At 36.3% G+C, this 17,778-nt stretch overlaps 3 protein-coding genes and 1 pseudogene across 11 annotated transcripts; 1 reads left to right on the top strand and 3 right to left on the bottom strand.

Annotated features, from left to right (window-relative positions):
• Positions 1-29: 29 nt before the first annotated feature.
• Positions 30-2,818, top strand: LOC107938415 (subtilisin-like protease SBT4.5; annotated as a pseudogene).
• A 540-nt stretch (positions 2,819-3,358) lies between these two features.
• On the bottom strand, positions 3,359-8,770 carry LOC107938432 (uncharacterized). Of its 5 annotated transcripts, none has more exons than XM_016871600.2 (4): positions 8,632-8,770; positions 8,227-8,311; positions 3,873-7,919; positions 3,359-3,781 (listed from the first exon to the last, which is right to left on the bottom strand). In XM_016871600.2, the coding sequence occupies exons 2-3, from the start codon at positions 8,229-8,231 to the stop codon at positions 3,968-3,970; spliced, it is 3,957 nt and encodes a 1,318-aa protein (XP_016727089.1). In that variant the 5' UTR covers positions 8,232-8,311; positions 8,632-8,770; the 3' UTR covers positions 3,359-3,781; positions 3,873-3,967. The 5 variants fall into 5 exon arrangements, with proteins under 5 accessions (XP_016727089.1, XP_016727085.1, XP_040931410.1 ...); XM_016871596.2 differs by having other exon boundaries at positions 3,873-8,116; positions 8,632-8,763; XM_041075476.1 differs by having other exon boundaries at positions 3,873-7,922; positions 8,632-8,763.
• Positions 8,771-10,353: 1,583 nt separating this feature from the next.
• On the bottom strand, positions 10,354-13,192 carry LOC107938444 (probable serine/threonine-protein kinase PBL7). The gene is made up of 5 exons (XM_016871613.2): positions 12,528-13,192; positions 11,939-12,186; positions 11,649-11,838; positions 11,180-11,571; positions 10,354-11,097 (listed from the first exon to the last, which is right to left on the bottom strand). Exons 1-5 carry the CDS (start codon positions 12,688-12,690, stop codon positions 10,816-10,818), a joined length of 1,275 nt encoding a protein of 424 aa, XP_016727102.1. The 5' UTR covers positions 12,691-13,192; the 3' UTR covers positions 10,354-10,815.
• On the bottom strand, positions 11,982-17,778 carry LOC107938445 (uncharacterized protein YKR070W). Of its 5 annotated transcripts, XR_005900005.1 has the most exons (14): positions 17,591-17,778; positions 17,398-17,504; positions 17,115-17,150; positions 16,556-16,629; positions 16,407-16,447; positions 16,097-16,168; positions 15,792-15,975; positions 15,590-15,685; positions 15,422-15,489; positions 15,003-15,210; positions 14,829-14,918; positions 14,628-14,708; positions 13,295-13,371; positions 12,528-12,647 (listed from the first exon to the last, which is right to left on the bottom strand). XR_005900005.1 is itself a non-coding variant. In XM_041075473.1 (13 exons), the coding sequence occupies exons 1-12, from the start codon at positions 17,695-17,697 to the stop codon at positions 14,643-14,645; spliced, it is 1,149 nt and encodes a 382-aa protein (XP_040931407.1). In that variant the 5' UTR covers positions 17,698-17,778; the 3' UTR covers positions 11,982-12,186; positions 14,628-14,642. The 5 variants fall into 5 exon arrangements, 4 of the variants coding, with proteins under 4 accessions (XP_040931407.1, XP_040931408.1, XP_016727104.1 ...); XM_041075473.1 differs by lacking the exons at positions 12,528-12,647; positions 13,295-13,371 and adding an exon at positions 11,982-12,186; XM_041075474.1 differs by lacking the exon at positions 13,295-13,371.

Below are 17,778 nucleotides of genomic sequence, written 5' to 3'. Positions count from 1 at the left end.
AATAATGGCGATGATGACCATCATCATATATGATGCAGGTTTACATTGCATACTTGGGATCACTTCCTGATGGAGACTACATTGCTTCATCTCACCATTCCAATATCCTTCAAGCACTTTCTAAACACAGGTAGGAAGCCATTTTTTTAGAGGATGTCCTTTGATGCCTAAGCCAAAGTGTTGGTCCATCAGTATGATGGTCGATTCTTTTTTTTTCTTCTCTGCAGCTCTGTGGAAAATTACTTAATCCGAAGTTACAAAAGGAGCTTCAATGGATTTGCAGCTAAGCTAACTAATGAAGAGGCAAAGAAACTTTCAAGTAAGTGGTAGAAGATGAGTTGTCTTTTTTTTTTTTAATTCAATGGCATTGCCTTAATGATATGTTTTCACCAATGCAGTTATATGCAGGCTTTAAAGGAGTGGTTTCGGTTTTTCCAAGTAAAGTTTTTCACATTCATACAACAAGATCATGGGATTTCTTGGGACGCAATCAAGCTGTAAACCGAACGCTGCCGCCAAGAGCAATGTCATTGTTGGTGTCACTGATACCGGAATCTGGCCCGAGTCAAACAGCTTCAGCGGCGAAGGCTTTGGTCCACCACCCCAAAAGTGGAAGGGAGCTTGTAAGGGTGGCCAAAACTTCACTTGTAACAAGTAAACATATTCCACTATTTCCAATCTCAGACCACTATTCATATCCCTGATCCTCATAATGACTTGGTGCTTATCTTTCAGTAAGCTTATCAGAGCTCGAGTTTACACCGCAGATTCTGCCAGGGATACAGAGGGTCATGGATCACATACAGCATCCACAGCAGCTGGGAACAACGTAGTGAATGCTAGTTTCTATGGATTTGCTGAAGGAACTGCAAGAGAGGGGTTCCATCAGCAAGGATTAATGCATATAAAGTATGCAGTGGTATATTGTGTCTTTCAGAAGACATCATGGCAGCTTTTGATGATGCCATTGCTGATGGAGTTGATCTTATAACAGTTTCATTAGGACTGGAAAGTTCAACTGAGTTTTACGAGGATGCTATAGCCATTGGTGCGTTCCATGCAGCTGAGAAAGGAGTACTAGTTAAGCAATCAGCAGACAATAGTGGTACAGCAGGGTTGCAAGCATTGGAGAGTACAGCACCGTGGATACTTACTGTTGCTGCAAGCACAACTGATCGCCTTTTTGTGGACAAGGTTATTCTTGGGAATGGGAAGACACTAACTGTAAGAACTATCGTATTTTCTACTTATGTTGCTCCGACACTCGTAGTTTTTTTCTTTTAACTTGATACTATAATGGTTTCCTCTTTGCAAGCAGGGATTATCCATTAACTCATTTAGTCTTAATACAACAAAGTTTCCATTGGTTTATGGGCTGCAAGCAACATCCTATTGCGATGAGGCCAGTGCTCGGTTAGTTCCATGACAAGCCTGCATTTTCATTGATTTACAGAGATTTAGACATAAGCAATATGTTTGATACATTGTTGGTTGTTTTTTCAGCACGTGCCATGCCGATTGCCTGAATAAAACTTCGGTTAAGAACAAGATCCTCTTATGCTATGAGATGGACGGTGTAGATGCAGCTTACGATGGTGGTGCATTAGGATTAATACGAAATATGAGTTGGACGATGTTTCATTTGTTGTCCCATTGTCTGCTATAACTTCAAGCTCCGAGGACTATGATTCGGTCATATCCTACCTCAATTCCACCAAGTATGTATATATCGACGGTTTGGGTCATTATTTCATCGGTTTTGTTTATGTTAGGCAAAATAAAACTAATGCTTTGCTCATTATGTCACAGAGAACCTAAAGCAGAAATATTAAGAAGTGAAACAACTAAAGATAAATTTGCTCCTATAGTTCCATTGTACCAGACATTCTAAAGGCATGCATTGGTCCGATAACCCGGATGTTATCATTGTTTTGCCTGTGTTTTGTATACTAAATAGCTCCATAAATGTGTTGCAGCCAGATATAAGTGCACCAGGAGTGGATATATTGGCTGCATATTCACCAGTTGCTTCACCATCAACGACTACAATAGATAAAAGGCGAGTTAAATACAAAATAATATCAGGAATTTCAATGTCTTGTCCTCATGTTGCTGGTGTAGCTGCATACGTTAAGACTTTTCACCCTCATTGGTCTCCCTCTGCCATTAAATCTGCTCTTATTACTACTGGTAATCATTCATTGCCATTATTGTAATTTGTAACATATGTCACGTTTACGACCTTACATTTGTTTTCTTTTGCCAAGCTTTTCTGATGGATGCACCGATGAATCAAGGTGCCGAATTTGCTTATGGATCAGGACATGTCAACCCTGTAAAAGCCATTGACCCCGGACTTGTATACGACACCGTAGAAGGTGACAACATAAGATTCTTATGCAGTATTGGATATGATGAAGATTCCATCAAAAATTTAGCTGGAAACGACACCTCTTGTCCCAAGAACTCTACTAAAATGTTGCCAAGAGATTTCAATTATCCTACACTCACTGCTTTAGTTCCAGCAGGCAGGCCATTCAAAGTCACTTTCCATAGAACAGTAACAAATGTTGATCTAGCAAGATCTACTTACAATGCAACAATCGCTACCCTGTAGGAACTCGAAATCAAAGTGGTTCCTCAAATCTTGTCTTTCAAGTCTCTAACAGAGAAGAAGTCTTACAATGTTACTGTTTCAGGAAAAGCTTTGGATAAACGATCAATGGTGTCTGCAACATTGATATGGTCAGATGATACTTATGATGTTAGAAATCCAATTGTTATTCACACAAATGAAGGAGTCTCTAGGGCTGTTTGAGTCACATGTTTGCAACTGTTATTATTTGTTTTCAGTTGATGTTATATGTATGTTCTGTCAATTTCTTTCAATCTTATTAATAAATATTATATACATCTTTCTGTGAACAAACTTTCCCAATACATGATATTAGTGGGGTAAATCAGAAGAAAAATGTGGGTAAAACCCAATTTAATAGAGTTATAAATGGATTCCTTAGTCATTAAAGTTATGAACATAATCAGTTCAGCTGCAAAAATATACAATAAATACAGCAGAAAGAATGGTGTTATCAGATAGTGAACAATATATCTTGAAATGGTCATATATCACAATCATATATGGTATGAGTAAAAATTGAAGATATGTTCCTTGGTTCTAGTGGCTATGCAAAGAAAAAAAAGGTTAAATCATTTTTTGGGGCCTGAACTTTTAAGTGTCTACTCACATGTGTCAATATAAAATTGCTAGTAAATAGTAATCTAGAACTGAAATAAATCATTTACATTTTTTTCCCATTGGAGTTATTTCACAAATGCAATTGGTTTATTACACTCACTCTGAAAAAATAAGATTGAATAGACTTGATATTGGAATATATTTGCAATAATCTCTTACATTACAGGCTGAGACCTCATAGAAAATATGAAAATTGCTTGCCCTGGCTATATGCTCAAGTAACTGAACCAAAAAGCAAGTACAACCAGACAATGCATTTTATGGCACATTACAACGCCAAAACTGCACTTGTTGTAAGCTCAATGAACATATGATCTATAATTGGACTTACCAAAAAAATATTTATGGAAAATGCAAAATCATTAAGTATCCACCTGTAGTAAACACATTGTTGGGCATCATCAGGTCACTTTCTAATCTACATTTTTCGTGCTAGAATCACTATACATGTAATGTTCCAACATATAACACACACCTTCAGTGGGAATCACAAATGCTTCCTTCTACAGTAGCTGGACTTTGACCCTGCAAAAATATAAACAATCCTTCATTATAGTAAACCATTATCTGGTTGGTCGCAAAAATATAAATATTTCATAGAATTTTGGAAAATTACCTGAGATAATTTGATCATAATTAGCTTGCACTCAGGAGTCCAACTGGTCTCTCTCTCCCAAATGTTTCATCATCAAATTCTTGTTTTTCTTTTGTTCAATTATCATCAAATTCTTCGTTTGTAGAATTTTCTTGACATAGCAATTTGTCTTCCTGGACAAGATTTGCGTCAAGAGGATTCCTTGTTATTGGATGACCTTGTTCCGATGCATGACTGTCATCAGCATTAGCCTCCGGATTTTGTCTATCCTCACACTCTGTCTCCATCTTTTTATCATCATCAAATCCCAACTGATCCCCGGCTGCATGAAAAGCCGCAATTACAGCTCCTTGATCAGATTGTTCAGCAGTATCCTTTTTCTGCCTCTTCCATTTCTTAGTAGATGAAGTACCATCATCCTCAAAGTCTTCTTCTTCTCTTTCTCTGTGTAAATAAACCCACAATTTCCTTTCTCCATCGAATTGTACACAAGGATCACGTTCATAATGTAAACGGTCTAAAGCCCCACTAACAATCTGGTTAACTTGTGCATCAGAAACTTCTTCAACAATGTATTGAGAGTCTCTTATCAAAGTACAAACATCTGCACGGGTGCCAATACTTCCGGGCAATCTGGAAGCAGCATCTCTCACAAGACAAAGAATTGTAACATGTGGTGGCCTATCACGTTTCAGCATAAAATGATCTCGAGCCTTTGAAGTCGGTTTACCTCCACCCCTTCTCAAAGGAGCAACTATTGATTTTTTGCCATCAGCAGCTGTGTAAGAGAAGGCCCTGTCAGGAATAGAATACCTAAGAAGCTCCTCTCTACGGAAATAAGCTCTCACTTCTTCGGAACTTGGGCTAATGGTATTAAGGCTTTTCTGTGCTCTTAGGTCTCTGAACCTTTCTTTCTCATCTAAATTTACTTGCATCAATTCAAGCGGTGGTGCAGGAAGACTCCCTATTTGTTGGAGAGTCTCTTGACCATTTTTTAGCCAATTTGCAAAAGAATCAACCAGCTTGACAAGCATTTTGTGAGGAAGACTCCAGGCTTCAGGTGACGTCACCTCCTCAATTGTTTCATGATCATTTGAGCTATGCATAATTGGACCAACCCAATACCAACTTTTTGTGGACTTTTCATAGGCAACAAGTGCCTTCCAACCTTTTGCCCCCAAAGGCGCTGTTTTTGATGAGAAAATTTTCAGAACTCCCCGAACTAAATCTTGAAGCGGCTCTTGTGTCTCAAGGATACATGGATCTCCGGGATTCACTGTTACACGATTAACAATCTCTTGAACAGTAAGAGAAGGTATACTTCTTTGCACAGGCTGATCCGGATCAGTAGCTGTGTTCTCACAAGAAAGAACACCATTCACACCACCTTCCTGCTTTCCATTCTGCTCCCTGCGAGGTCTGCCAACCTCTAAGGAATCTTCTAGAAGTGGAGTGATCATTGCCATGCGAACAGCAGAAAGAAGATGTATAATCGAAAATGAGAAACCAGTATGAACTGTAGGGGTAATCAGAGTAAACGGCTTTTTCTGTGGTTTGATTTCCATCTCAACATCTGTAACTTGCACTTCTGCACCATGTGGTTCCAAAGCTTCCATATCTGAGGTAACAGCATCAACCTCCAATTTCCGTTTTCCCTTTTTTTTCAAGGAAAGGGAATCATCAGTTCGCTTCTGAAGGTTAGACTGCAGGTTACCATCTTCACCTCTTCTGTCGACATCTCCCACATACTCCTTCCCTGTCTTGCACCCAAGCAATGAAGCTTCAGGTTTTTCACCACAATCATATGTTTCAATGCTCCGGCCTTTTTTCCCAGTTCTACGCCTGTTATTTTCATCTGCCAATGGTAGTGTCACAGGTGAAGCATCCTCCTCATCAACAGGATAATTAAGCAGATAATCTCGTTGAGACATAGGATGATCATAGACAACTTCACCTTTCAGCCTTTTCTCAGTAGGGTAGGCCTTTGTTGAGGACATCTTTAATCTGTCACCAAGTTTCTCTCCTAATTGGCCAGATTTGCTCAACTTGGATACCTTTTTCCTATCAACCTTGCCAAAAGCTCTAGAAGCAGAGTTCTGCAAGGGACTTATTTCGTGCATCTTAGACTTCTGTTTTCCTTTAAAATAGTAGCTTTCTACTCCTGGCACGTGCACATTTTCCCCAAAGCTCTTTTCAGAGATGCGATTGATTCCATCAAGAGGCCATCCATCCTCCATAGTATCTTTCTTTGAAGATTTTATCTTTCTAGAATCAAGGCCAGACTTCAATGAAGACTGCCGTGAACCTTCAATGACACCACTTGGGTAATCAAACTTGCTTCTCATTAGAGGATTGCTATCATCGTCGTCATCAAACTGTTCAGATGAGTCAGATTCTGTTTCTTCATTTTTAAGGAATGCTCTACTACCTTTTGAAACAGCCATTACTGGTCCTCCATTTTGCACGTGGTTCCCTCTGATCTTTTCTTGTGATGATTTAATTCGATTATCAGAAAACAAGAATCGGTCATTCATCTGTTGTGAGGAAGCTTTATCAGGACACTCTGGCCCCATTTTACATTTCCTGCTCCTAATATTCCAATCATCAGATCTAACTGAAGAATCCACAGAAAAATCTTCCCCTTGGTTCTTATTTTGCCAAAACAGTTCGGTGCGTTCCGACAAGTCAAATCGACTCCCTTTCAGTGGCAATTGTGGAGTTCTGCCTTTCATAAGCTTTATCTGATTTCCAACAGCAAATTGCTGATGATTTTCAGAATACTTGGACTTTTTGGCAAAATCATAGGGTGTTCTCATGTTTGGTGGCTTTGACGTGTATACTTTTGCATCAGGAAATTGATTCACATCCCTGTTCCTACCATAGGCTCGCAAATCATGCTTTGAAGACGGAGGCAAAGCCATGAAACTGTCACCAGCTAATTCTTCCCCTCTTAAAAGGCCATACGTCTTCCCTGCTCTCAACAAACCAGATTTGCGTGATTTGCTATCATGCACAGCATGTCGGTCCTGTTGAATACTAATTCCAAACATTGGGTCTTCACCATCATCGTCTAACCTCATCTGATCCCTTGTCCTGTTTGCTGCCCCTGACTTATATTTCTGTCGAGGAAGGGTTCCATGAAAACCATATGGCTCAGTATCAATATCCAAACCTGGATAAACACCACCACCAAACTCCTTTGCAGAAGGAAATTTTGATCCACGTGCCTTCAGTATACCTTTTGGATTCTGCTTCCTGTACTCTGATGGTTCCAAACCCACCATCTGCCCTCGCGAAACGGATTCTAAAGTAGGATCAACCCCATGGTGACCCTTTTTCTGCAAAGCTTTTCGGTCCTTAACCCTTCTGCTCCACAGCCCTTCACCAAAGTCACCTCTTTCGGAGGATTCAGAATCCTCATCTTCCAATTTTTCATACATCAAAATCTTTTGACTTCTCATAATATTCAAAACACGAAGCCGCTCCTCAATACTGTATCCCCTACAATTAAGCCAAGCATCCCTTGTTTGACAAAGTTTAGCAACCATATTATTCTGATGCATCCTCAAATGATGGTAATGCCGCCGCTTTTGAAAGAAATTCAAACCCTCCCGATAAAGGGCAACCCTTGGCTCACACAACCCTCCTTTCAATATATCAAACAACTTCTTACTAGGACTCCCAAAATGAAAATTATTACCCTTAAGAAGGTCATTCAAGGTCCACATAAATGTATCCTGGTCCATATCAGGTAAAAACTTAGTCAGGCTAAATCTCTCTTCATCACTTAAACACTCATTCCAGACATCAAGAGACAAAATATCTTCCAACCCGGGCAGATCATATAAATCAAAAGGTACGGAACAAGTCGCGTTGCCAACTTGGCAAAATTCAGCCCCTATTTCACCTAATTCCAATAAATCAAAGTCATCTGAACCTGCTCCTGAATCAGCATCATCAAATTCATCATCATCATCGTCTTCATCATCATCATCACCAGCACCATCAGAATTAATAGCTGAGCTTGGACGTTGAAGCTCATCCTCATCAGTTGACGAAGTGGTATCCCTACTAGCAGAAGAAAACTCCGAATCAATCCGCGAAACTTTAAAGTTGTTCTTCTCAATTGCCATCATGACAAACACACCAGAAAGGGGAAAAAAATTCTAATCTTCAATTCTACCAAAAATTTTAAAAATTTATTATCACGGTTTCCGAATACAGCCAATTCATCAAAACCCTAAACAAATAAGCAAACTCTGAAACTTTGAAATTACAAAAAAAAAGGTTAGAAGAATAAAAATAAGGGAAAAAAACTACACATGATGGAATTAAAATGAAGAATTAGAAACGGAATTGAGAATAAGAAAAATACCTCATTTAAAAGGAAAAGGAAGAATATCTGCGGTGAAATTGAGAGCGTCGACGAATTGAAGATTTGGAGATTGCTTCGTTTTCTTCTTTATTGAAGAAAAACAAAAAGACGCATTTAAAAAAAATGTTAGAATTTGGTTAAATCTTGGAAACCCTAAAGGGAGTTAGTTAAATAAAATAGGAAGATGGGAGAAAGGGAAGGGGGAGGGGGTGAAGAAGACGGTGTGACGTGGTAGAATGGCAGCCGTCGGATTGAGATTGGAGGAGAAAAAGAAGAAAAAGGGTAGGATGAGGGAAAGAGAGTGGAAAGAGAAAGAGAAAGATAGAATGAACACGGGGGTGACTCGACTCAGTGAGTTGAGTTTGAGTTAGTGCGAAAGAGAAAAGAAAGGAAGGAAGACCGAACCCATGCATGATTTAGGAAGTTTCCAGCCGTTGGATCTGTCCCCAACCTTAAGGCGCTATTTGCTTCTTCGACGTCGTTTCGGTCTTCTTCAATTTTGATGAATATCCAGTGCAACTGAGAATTGATGCAAGCAGCTATGCATTCATTTATTCATATTTGTTGACGAGTTTATATATCCAAATACGCTATTCATTTTTATTACAAAAATGTATTTATTTGAATTTGAAATTCCAATATTATCCCTTTATTATTTCCATGCTTAGGTTAATATGTCTTTCATTTAGTTAGGAGGTGGACTCATTCCCAAGTAAGCTATTTTTTATGGTGGATTCGATTTTACTAGGTAATTTAATTTTTATATATTAAATTAAATAATAAATTATTTTTTAAAATTTTATTAATTATTATGAATAATAGAATAATTAAATAGTAACATATAGCATGTTAAATGCATCTTATATTGACATATAATAATCTATTTTTAATAATAAAATTAAATGAAATTTTTAATAGAATGATAAAATACAATCTAACATTTAATACAAAAACTTTCATAATATTTTTATAAAAATAAAACCAAAAAATTAATTAAAAAAATGTTATAGCTTAATTCAGTGAGTGGGAAGTGGAATCAAACCAACAGACCAAGAGTGGGTCAAATAGAAATATGGCTTGTAAACAATTCACAGTTGAGAAATGCACAAAGCAGTGAATGAAAGCTCCACTTGTCCCCGTAATGACACGACAAAACGACAAGTTAAACATGTTTGTAAGGTAGGAATGGAGATGAAAGGCACCGCAATCATAGCTCCTCCATTCACCACAAAACATGTAAGCCAATTCCATGCAGAGAATACAACCAAGGGTTTTTCATCTAGGAAGAACAATAAATAGGATGGTGGAGACCAAAATCTATGTTCATCTTAAAAAGTTATTTTTCATGAATTGTTTTCAATCATTTTATCAATTCAAAATAATGCATATAATTTCATTATGTTCTAACAATGAGAATCAAATTTATGACGAAATCTTTAAAAAAGTTTGACATTTATACATGTTAAGATTCGGCCAAAACATATTTATGTAAACTGCATTTCATTATAGGTTGTTTTTTTTATACAATACTTGAAATTACTCATAGTTACTTCTCAATTCATAGTTTGGAGAATAATACGCTTCAGCATACTCAAAGCAAGACTCAATCAATGATACAAACACATAAATATATTTAATGCATGTATTCTGACAAAAAAATATGTAGATTTGGAATAAGTGGTTGGTACAACAACAATGTAAATAGTTGCTCCATTTTTCTGGATTCTAATCAAGCTGTGTCGGGTTTATATCCCTTTAGGCGTAAGCTTTTGCTGTCAGATAGATTGTTTGCTTCAGCCAATGTTGCTTCAAAATTGAGGTTACCTGTCCAAATGCAACATGGAAATCTCAAATTATGACTTCTGCTTAAATTTGTGATTTAATTTATTTTGTATAATGTTATTATTTAGTTCAATGATGTAATAGACAACATAATAATTGACTTGAAATGTTAATTTGATCCATTATAGCTCAAACATATCATTTTATTTTCATATTTAATAGTTTTATTAATGACACTGGCCAAAAACAAAATCTTTTAGATGGCATATTTCTAAAATTTTTATTTAAAACATTAGGAATTTGACATGATATAAAGAAATAATGAAAATAATTTTAATAAAAATGTAAAAAAAAGGACCAAATGGTATATAGTTTATATTGGATGGATAATTTGTGGTACATATATGAACTATGAGTCTATGACACTGCATAAACTTGTCTCTTAAAGCACTGAATTCGGACAAGCTGATTGCAGAAATTGTTCATAGCTTCTCTTTCAGACACAACAATAAACAATAATACTAAGACATAGTTATGTAAGAATTTCCTTTTCACTGTAAAAAGATATTCCTTGAAGGAAAGTTTTCATGGGGAGAAAACGGTTCCTAGAAGAACCCTAACTCACATGTACACCGGCAACGAGAAGGGGGGGTGGGGAAGAAAGAAAATCTCTGTTTTAGGGAGGTTAAGTAATGCTAGTAGTTACCTTATGTGATGCAAAATCCGATAAATTGGCACCATATAGTATTAAGTATATTTGCCGTTTTTATTTCTAATATTATATGTATATGTACATGATTCTCCGGCTCAGAAACCCTTAACACGATCTGCAACTCGTCCTTTCCCCGGTGACAATGTCATGCTCCTTCGTGAGCTCTGAGCAGAGTTGTTAGGGTCGTATTTCTGGACGGTTAGGTAATTCAGAGCCATGACTACATCAGATATAGCCGGACGCATGTTAGGCTGTTCCTGTACGCACATTGCAGCAACGGCCAAAGCTTGGTAGAGACCTTTCATCGGATACTGACCTTGTAGCAGAGGATCAACCATTTGAGAAAAATTCCTTCGGTCTTTAAACAAAGGTCGTGCCTGCAATCAAATAACGGAAAACCGAGAAGGTAACCAAATGAAGATATTGAATTGATAAAAGTGGGAATAAGTTTCTTCTTACCCAAGCAACAAGATATTGTTCATTACGATCTTTCGAATAGTCAACTGCTTTCCTACCCGTAATCAGTTCCAAAAGGACAACCCCTAAGCTGTAGATATCGGATTTAAACGTCAACTGTCCAGTCATTGCATAATCCGGTGCACAATAACCATAAGTGCCCATAACCCTTGTAGAAACATGAGTTTTATCCCCACTAGGACCAACTCTGGCTAAGCCAAAATCAGACAGCCTGGCATGATATCCCTCACCAAGCAAAATATTGGAGCACTTCAAGTCACGGTATATGACCGGTGGCTTCATTTTAACATGCAAATACTCTAATCCCCTCGCCGCACCAGCTGCTATTTCCATTCTCGTGTTCCAATCGAGTGGTTTTTGGTCAGGTGAGAGATCTGTATCCATGAAGTTTAATACGTCGCCATGTCATACAACAGAAAACTAATGAAGTCAGCAGGAGAATTTTTCTTACCGTGCAAATGGTTTTCCAAAGACCCTAATGGCATGTACTCGTAAAGCAATAGTCTTTGTTCATCCTCGGCACAAAACCCTATTAATTTCACGAGATTTGGGTGCTCAGCTGTGCTTAACGTCAATACTTCGGCAGCGAATTCCCTACTGCCCTGAAGACTATCTTGATCAAGTTGCTTAATAGCAACAACCTATACAACAGGCAAGTAAAGAGAAAAAGTAAGTAACCACACCAACTTCAACAAAGAACACAATGCACGATGCAAAAATCTGTTAAGAGACAATGAAAACCTCGTTTGTGTCCTCCAAGAATCCCTTGTAAACTTTACCGAAACCACCTTCCCCCAATAAATAATCGGACCTAAAGTTGCCGGTTGCAGCTATGACTTGATCGAATGTAAACAACTGTGCCCGCATGATAGCTTTTCCAACTTTGGAATCCTCACCACCATGCAAACTCATATTCCTTACCTCCATCAATAACTCCTCATCCTTAGATGCTTCTTCCTTCCTTACACTCTCTTTTGATGCATTTTTTACTTCAAGCAGAAGGAACCCCAAAACCGAAACAAGAGAAACATAAGACAAGCTACAGAGATTGTCTTGTAATGACCCCAAATCATCAATAGTTAAAAAAATATCCAACAAGGACAAAATAAAAACAATAGCAGGGATTTTGGATTATAAAAATGGAAGTGCCTTTTCCTATCATATCATGCAAACAAACAAAAAACACTAGTTCCATGATATTACCTAATTAAATTTCATATCACAAGATCAAGATTGGGATATAAAAAAAACACAAAAACATGATCAAACACAATGCATATCATCGCAGAAAAAGGGAAAAGGAAAACATAGAAAGAACAAAAACCAATACCGGAACTGGAACTGGAACTGGAACAGGAACTGGGACCGGAAACGGCTTGTCTTTGATCATGGGGTTTGTTTTTATTGCTGTTGTTAGCATTCCTCCTGTTGTTCTTGTTTCTTGGGAAGTCTGAATCGTCGGTTGAATGACCAGAGCAACCAAAACAACCCATGTTTCAATAATAGTTTTTTTTTTTTAAAGAATCTTAAAAAACTTTCCCTCCTAATTTTTACTTTTTTGGATTTATTTTCTTTCTCTTTCCTCTCTTTTTTTCTGTTCTTTTTCCTTCACTTTCTCCACTGGACAGGAGGAGAAAAGTGTTTGAACCCCAAGAATTTACCGTCCAAGCAGAAACAAAAGAGAATGCTTTGGAAAGAGAAAGAATGAAAAGAAAACACACAGCAATAAAATAAAAAAAACAAAAAAGAAAAAAGAAAACTTCGAATTTCAGGGTTTTATTTATTTATATATGTTCTATTTTTATAAAAATAAATTGTAATTTTAGGTAATATTCAGGCAAAAAACCGATTCAGAGTGACTAAACCCCTAATTATACGCCAAGTCAATACTTAAATCATGCGAATCGGACAATAAATGGATTGAATTAAAACTGTTATTACACGTTACAAATAAATTCCAAAAATTTTATTCAACTAAATAATTATTTAATGTGTCAAACAATTAAGAAAAAAATTATATTTATTATTACCCTAATATAAATGTGATGATGACGCAGTTGTGTATTTTTTGCAGTTTTATGTACTAAAACAACACACCGATTTGCTTGCGTGGCGGTATTTGATTGTCCCACGATGATTTGGCAGCAAGCTGGTCGTCGCAAAAGATCTTTGTCCTTTTTTATAGCGGAATATAAGGATAAGTCGTCAAAAAAAACATTATTTAGGCGAAGCTTCATATAAATGAAAAGATAAAAAACCTTAAAAAGATAGTAGTATATGAAGCGTAGAACAATAATCATGAAGCTAGTAACTTACTTTTATTTCATCGTGACATTTTCACTCTTAAAAAAATAGTTTAAATTAATTGAATAAATTTTAGCCGTCTACTTGACCAACTTCAGTACTTAGCATTGGTGTTCAGTTGGTTAATTTTTTTTATAATTTTTTTTTCTAAATATGAGAAACAAAACACAAATAAAAGTTTAATTGGATTTTGGTTAAAATTTTATATATATCATATATTACAAATACATTTTAAAAAGTTAAAAATTATATAATATTATAAATCTGTTAAGTGAACCAATTTAGTTAGAAAAAATCATAATCAATCAATTTAACCGACTTGAGTGCTTGACCGAATCGAATATATCAAAAACTATTAAGTAAGTCAGTTTAACCCCACGCATAAACTATCATATATTACTTTGTACCATTATTAAAAAAACTTATCTACCTACCAAACAAGCAAACAAGTACAACTACTATCCTTACACACATACGTGTTAAAATTTTCAATCAAATAAGAACAATACAAAATTAGTAGTTTTCATAATTACTCTATGATTGATATATAAAATAAAGGGTTCAACCAATTCAAACCATTACTTAATTATAAAAAGAAATAAGGATTAATTAAACACATGAGCCGCTAACTAAAAGGATAGACAAAGAAAAGAAATATAAATATTACACTTGGGCAAAAGGAAAAGGTTCAAAATCAAATGTTTCTTTACATAGTTTGAGATATTTATTCCATTAATAATTCTGATTAGACCTAAAGGTGATGACTGATATATATAATATATGGTCTTAATCAATGCTTTCCAGAAGATTCTTTGAAATCATTATATAAAATAATATACCTTTTTTTTAATATATTAAAGGAGTGAAGCAAACAATATAAAATTCAAACTATATGATTGGTTAAGTGCTAATGAAGAAATGAAGAGAAACAAGAATGGCAATGGTCTCAAAAGCAAAATTAGGGCCATGGCAACTATATGTGACCTTAGACCCCCGAGACATGACTGCCACTTGGAGAATATAAAATTTAATGGAAAAAAAAGTTGTAATCAAGCTTTCTTTAATGTGACTCAAACTAAGAAATCGAATTTGAAATGGATGGAATTTAACTTAAATGGATGAATACCATTTGATTCGGCTGCTAATCTGTGATTTGATGCTCATTTCTAAGAATAAAGTCCACAGCTTCTTCCACAGTGTCAACAACCTGCAGCAGTAACAACAAAGTGTTTTAGGGTGGTGCTAATCGAAACCAAAGATTAAGGGTCATATCAAGTTGGTTTGGTAAAAAAAGAAAACAATATTCGGTGAGAGTTGAAGTGCCTACCATACTGGCTGGAAACTCGGGATGATTAGAATGATGATCTCCCTTAAAAACACCAGTCCTTGTCAAAATGGGAAACCAAGGAATTCCAGCCTGGGATGTGAACCACGGTTTTCTCCCACTGTTAATAGCTTTACATCCTAGACATAAAAATATGAACTGGGGAGAGAGACAAACCTGCCGTGCACCCTTGATGTCGACTGCAGGATTATCTCCTATCATATATAGTGTCTGGAAGTCATGACTTCCAGAGTTTGCATGGTTCACAATGTTAAGCTCACGATAAATGAACGAGGCTTGTTGCTTTAGCACAACTTCAGCATTCTTAAATGCAACTGGATTTGGCTTTCCAAAATATGTATACTTCAGAGCTTCAGCATGAATGCTGCATGTTTAATTTAGTGGAATTAACAAAGCTGTCTCTCGAGCATTAACTGCTAACAAAGACTAATGAGGAATTCCAGATTAATATAGTAATACTTAAACTAATAGACCACGTGAAGGAATCATTTTCAGAAAATTCAAAAGGAAAGGATGGTAATATCTAACAGTCAAATTAATGAATAATCGCCTGTCTATATACACTCAACCCTTACCTATTGAAGACCGATTCCAGTGCAATTCTGAATGCTCCCATGCCCAAACGTTCAGAAGGAAAAGCACCCTACCTTTAACAGCATCTTATCAGTGTATTACTACTTGTAAGAAAAGGCTCCATAGAAGGTAAAAAGCAACTGAGTTCTAAAGCATCAATCTTAACTAACCTGATATTTAAGGTCATCATGTGCAAAATAAAGAGGCGGTTGAGGCCCTTCTTCACTTGCAGGAAGACCTCCAGTTCTTAAAATATCACAAAGAACCTGATATTAAAAAGATCTGATGCTATAATTAAGTCATTCTAGATTAAATATCAATTAAGTACTGTCACGGAATAAGAATTGATATGGCTATATTATTTAAGGTGACCTGAATGTCCCTGCTCCAATCAACAGAATCACTAACGATAAATGCTGCCTGAACTCTCTTGGAATTAATGCTGCATTTTCTGGTTCTGTCTACAGCAAAATCTATGGTGCCCCATTTCTTGTACGGTGCCAGTGCGTCAATGTTGTCAAAGTACAGTGCATACTCATCTATTGAAATCACGTTTCTGCATAACAAAATCGATAGACACAAATCAGTCGGAACTTCTATCCAAAATTTTATCAGCATCTTTAGCAAAGCAGTTAGCATCTCCAATGACATAGCAAGAAGTATACTTAGAAACGTACTTAAATCCATATTCGGACATCACCACAGCAGGTTCGCCTTTCCCAACAGCAACAATTAATTCATTCTCAAACCTAAATGGCAATAACAATAATAAATAATGAGACAATTAGATTACATAACTTAAAAACAAAATGCTTGACTCTCGTTTGGACATTTCCTTTCCTTTAAAGTGTTCCCTCCGAATTAATAATTGTCTCCATGAAAACAACACAGTTATCCTTCAAAATTTTTCAACAAATACATGTAGAGGTCATATTTGCTACAACATTTTGGAGGAAACAAAGAACCCTGATAAATTATAAATTGTACCTGTTCACCAGCTGTTTAAAAGGTGAATGGCCCTGCAATACCTGGAATGAATTAAAAGTAATTTGTCAGCCACTAACACCACCATCCACGAGGCTTTCTTTGCCAACAATTAAAAAAAAAGGAATAATATAAACATCAAAAGATATAACCTGTGAAGGAGAAATCTTTACACCCAGGAGTTCTGACAACTCCGCAGCTCTTTTTGATTCACGAATACCGCCCCCTGTAGAAAGTGAGAAGTTGGAGCCAACAATATCAATCGAATAAGCTGCTTCATTCATCATGTTCAAAATCGGAAACCATAATTAAAACCTATAGTGATTTTAAGTCTCTATTATACTCTAATAATTCAGGGTGACCGGGTGAAGCGTATCTGTATAACATAATTTTAGAGAAAATAAAGTATCCAGATAACATAATTTTCTATAAAAGCTAGCTATCTAGGATCCAATCCATTACTTATTAGTACACTATTCGTTATCATTTACATGTGTAAGATCCACTTATTAATTATAAAAGTCATGCTTGTAAATAATAATGAAACATGAATTAGAGAGTAATTGACTAGAATGTAATGACAGATAGCCAGACCCAGATTTAACAGCCAAGATCATACATATCTAAGTTTCAGTACAGCAAACAAAGAAGAAACCATAAAAAACAAATGAGCTTTAAGGACATGGAAACGAACACACAGAATTCACTCACCATTAGTCAAAAACACAAAAGGAACCTTCAGAACACCTGCCAGAAAAAAAATGAACTAATCAGAGTCAATCCAATGTTCTTGCATAAAAAAGAACGAATAACCAAAAAATAGATAATTAATTCTAAATGAGGTTTTCTTTGATTGTACTTTAACTCCTTGAACAGTCAATATTTGCAATTCCAGTTCCTCTTAGTCTCCCCCTTTTCATGAATTTATAGGGGAAAAAAAGTAAAAATTACCATTTTAGAGGCAATTGGGTATAAATGAGTACGCATTACATACCGGAACCGTCGTATAATCTCCTAAGTGCTCGGGAAGCGCCACCAATAGGAGTGTTCCCGCGCAAAACGACGCCGTCTATATCGAAGGCAATGCCAAAAGAAGGCCTGCTAATTAATTAAAAGAAGGGAATTAAATGGATCGAAAAAGCAACTGGTATCAGAAATTTAAAAAAAGAAAATTGATAGAAACGCACGGCTTGGATGGTTGCGAAGATATTTGAGAGATTTTTGAGAAAAGCTGCGATAATTGCTTTCTCGATCGAGTCTGCGACGATTTTCTTAACAATTGAAGATGAATCATCGTGTTTCCCTCTTTTTAAAAGAAAAAAAATGTAGATTTTCAGTAAGCGTGGAGCTTCTTCAGCTATTGAACAGAGTGAAA

Source organism: Gossypium hirsutum, chromosome A08 (assembly GCF_007990345.1).
Source record: "Gossypium hirsutum isolate 1008001.06 chromosome A08, Gossypium_hirsutum_v2.1, whole genome shotgun sequence".
Taxonomy (NCBI): Eukaryota; Viridiplantae; Streptophyta; class Magnoliopsida; order Malvales; family Malvaceae; genus Gossypium; species Gossypium hirsutum.
This window is presented reverse-complemented; position numbering and strand designations above follow the sequence as displayed.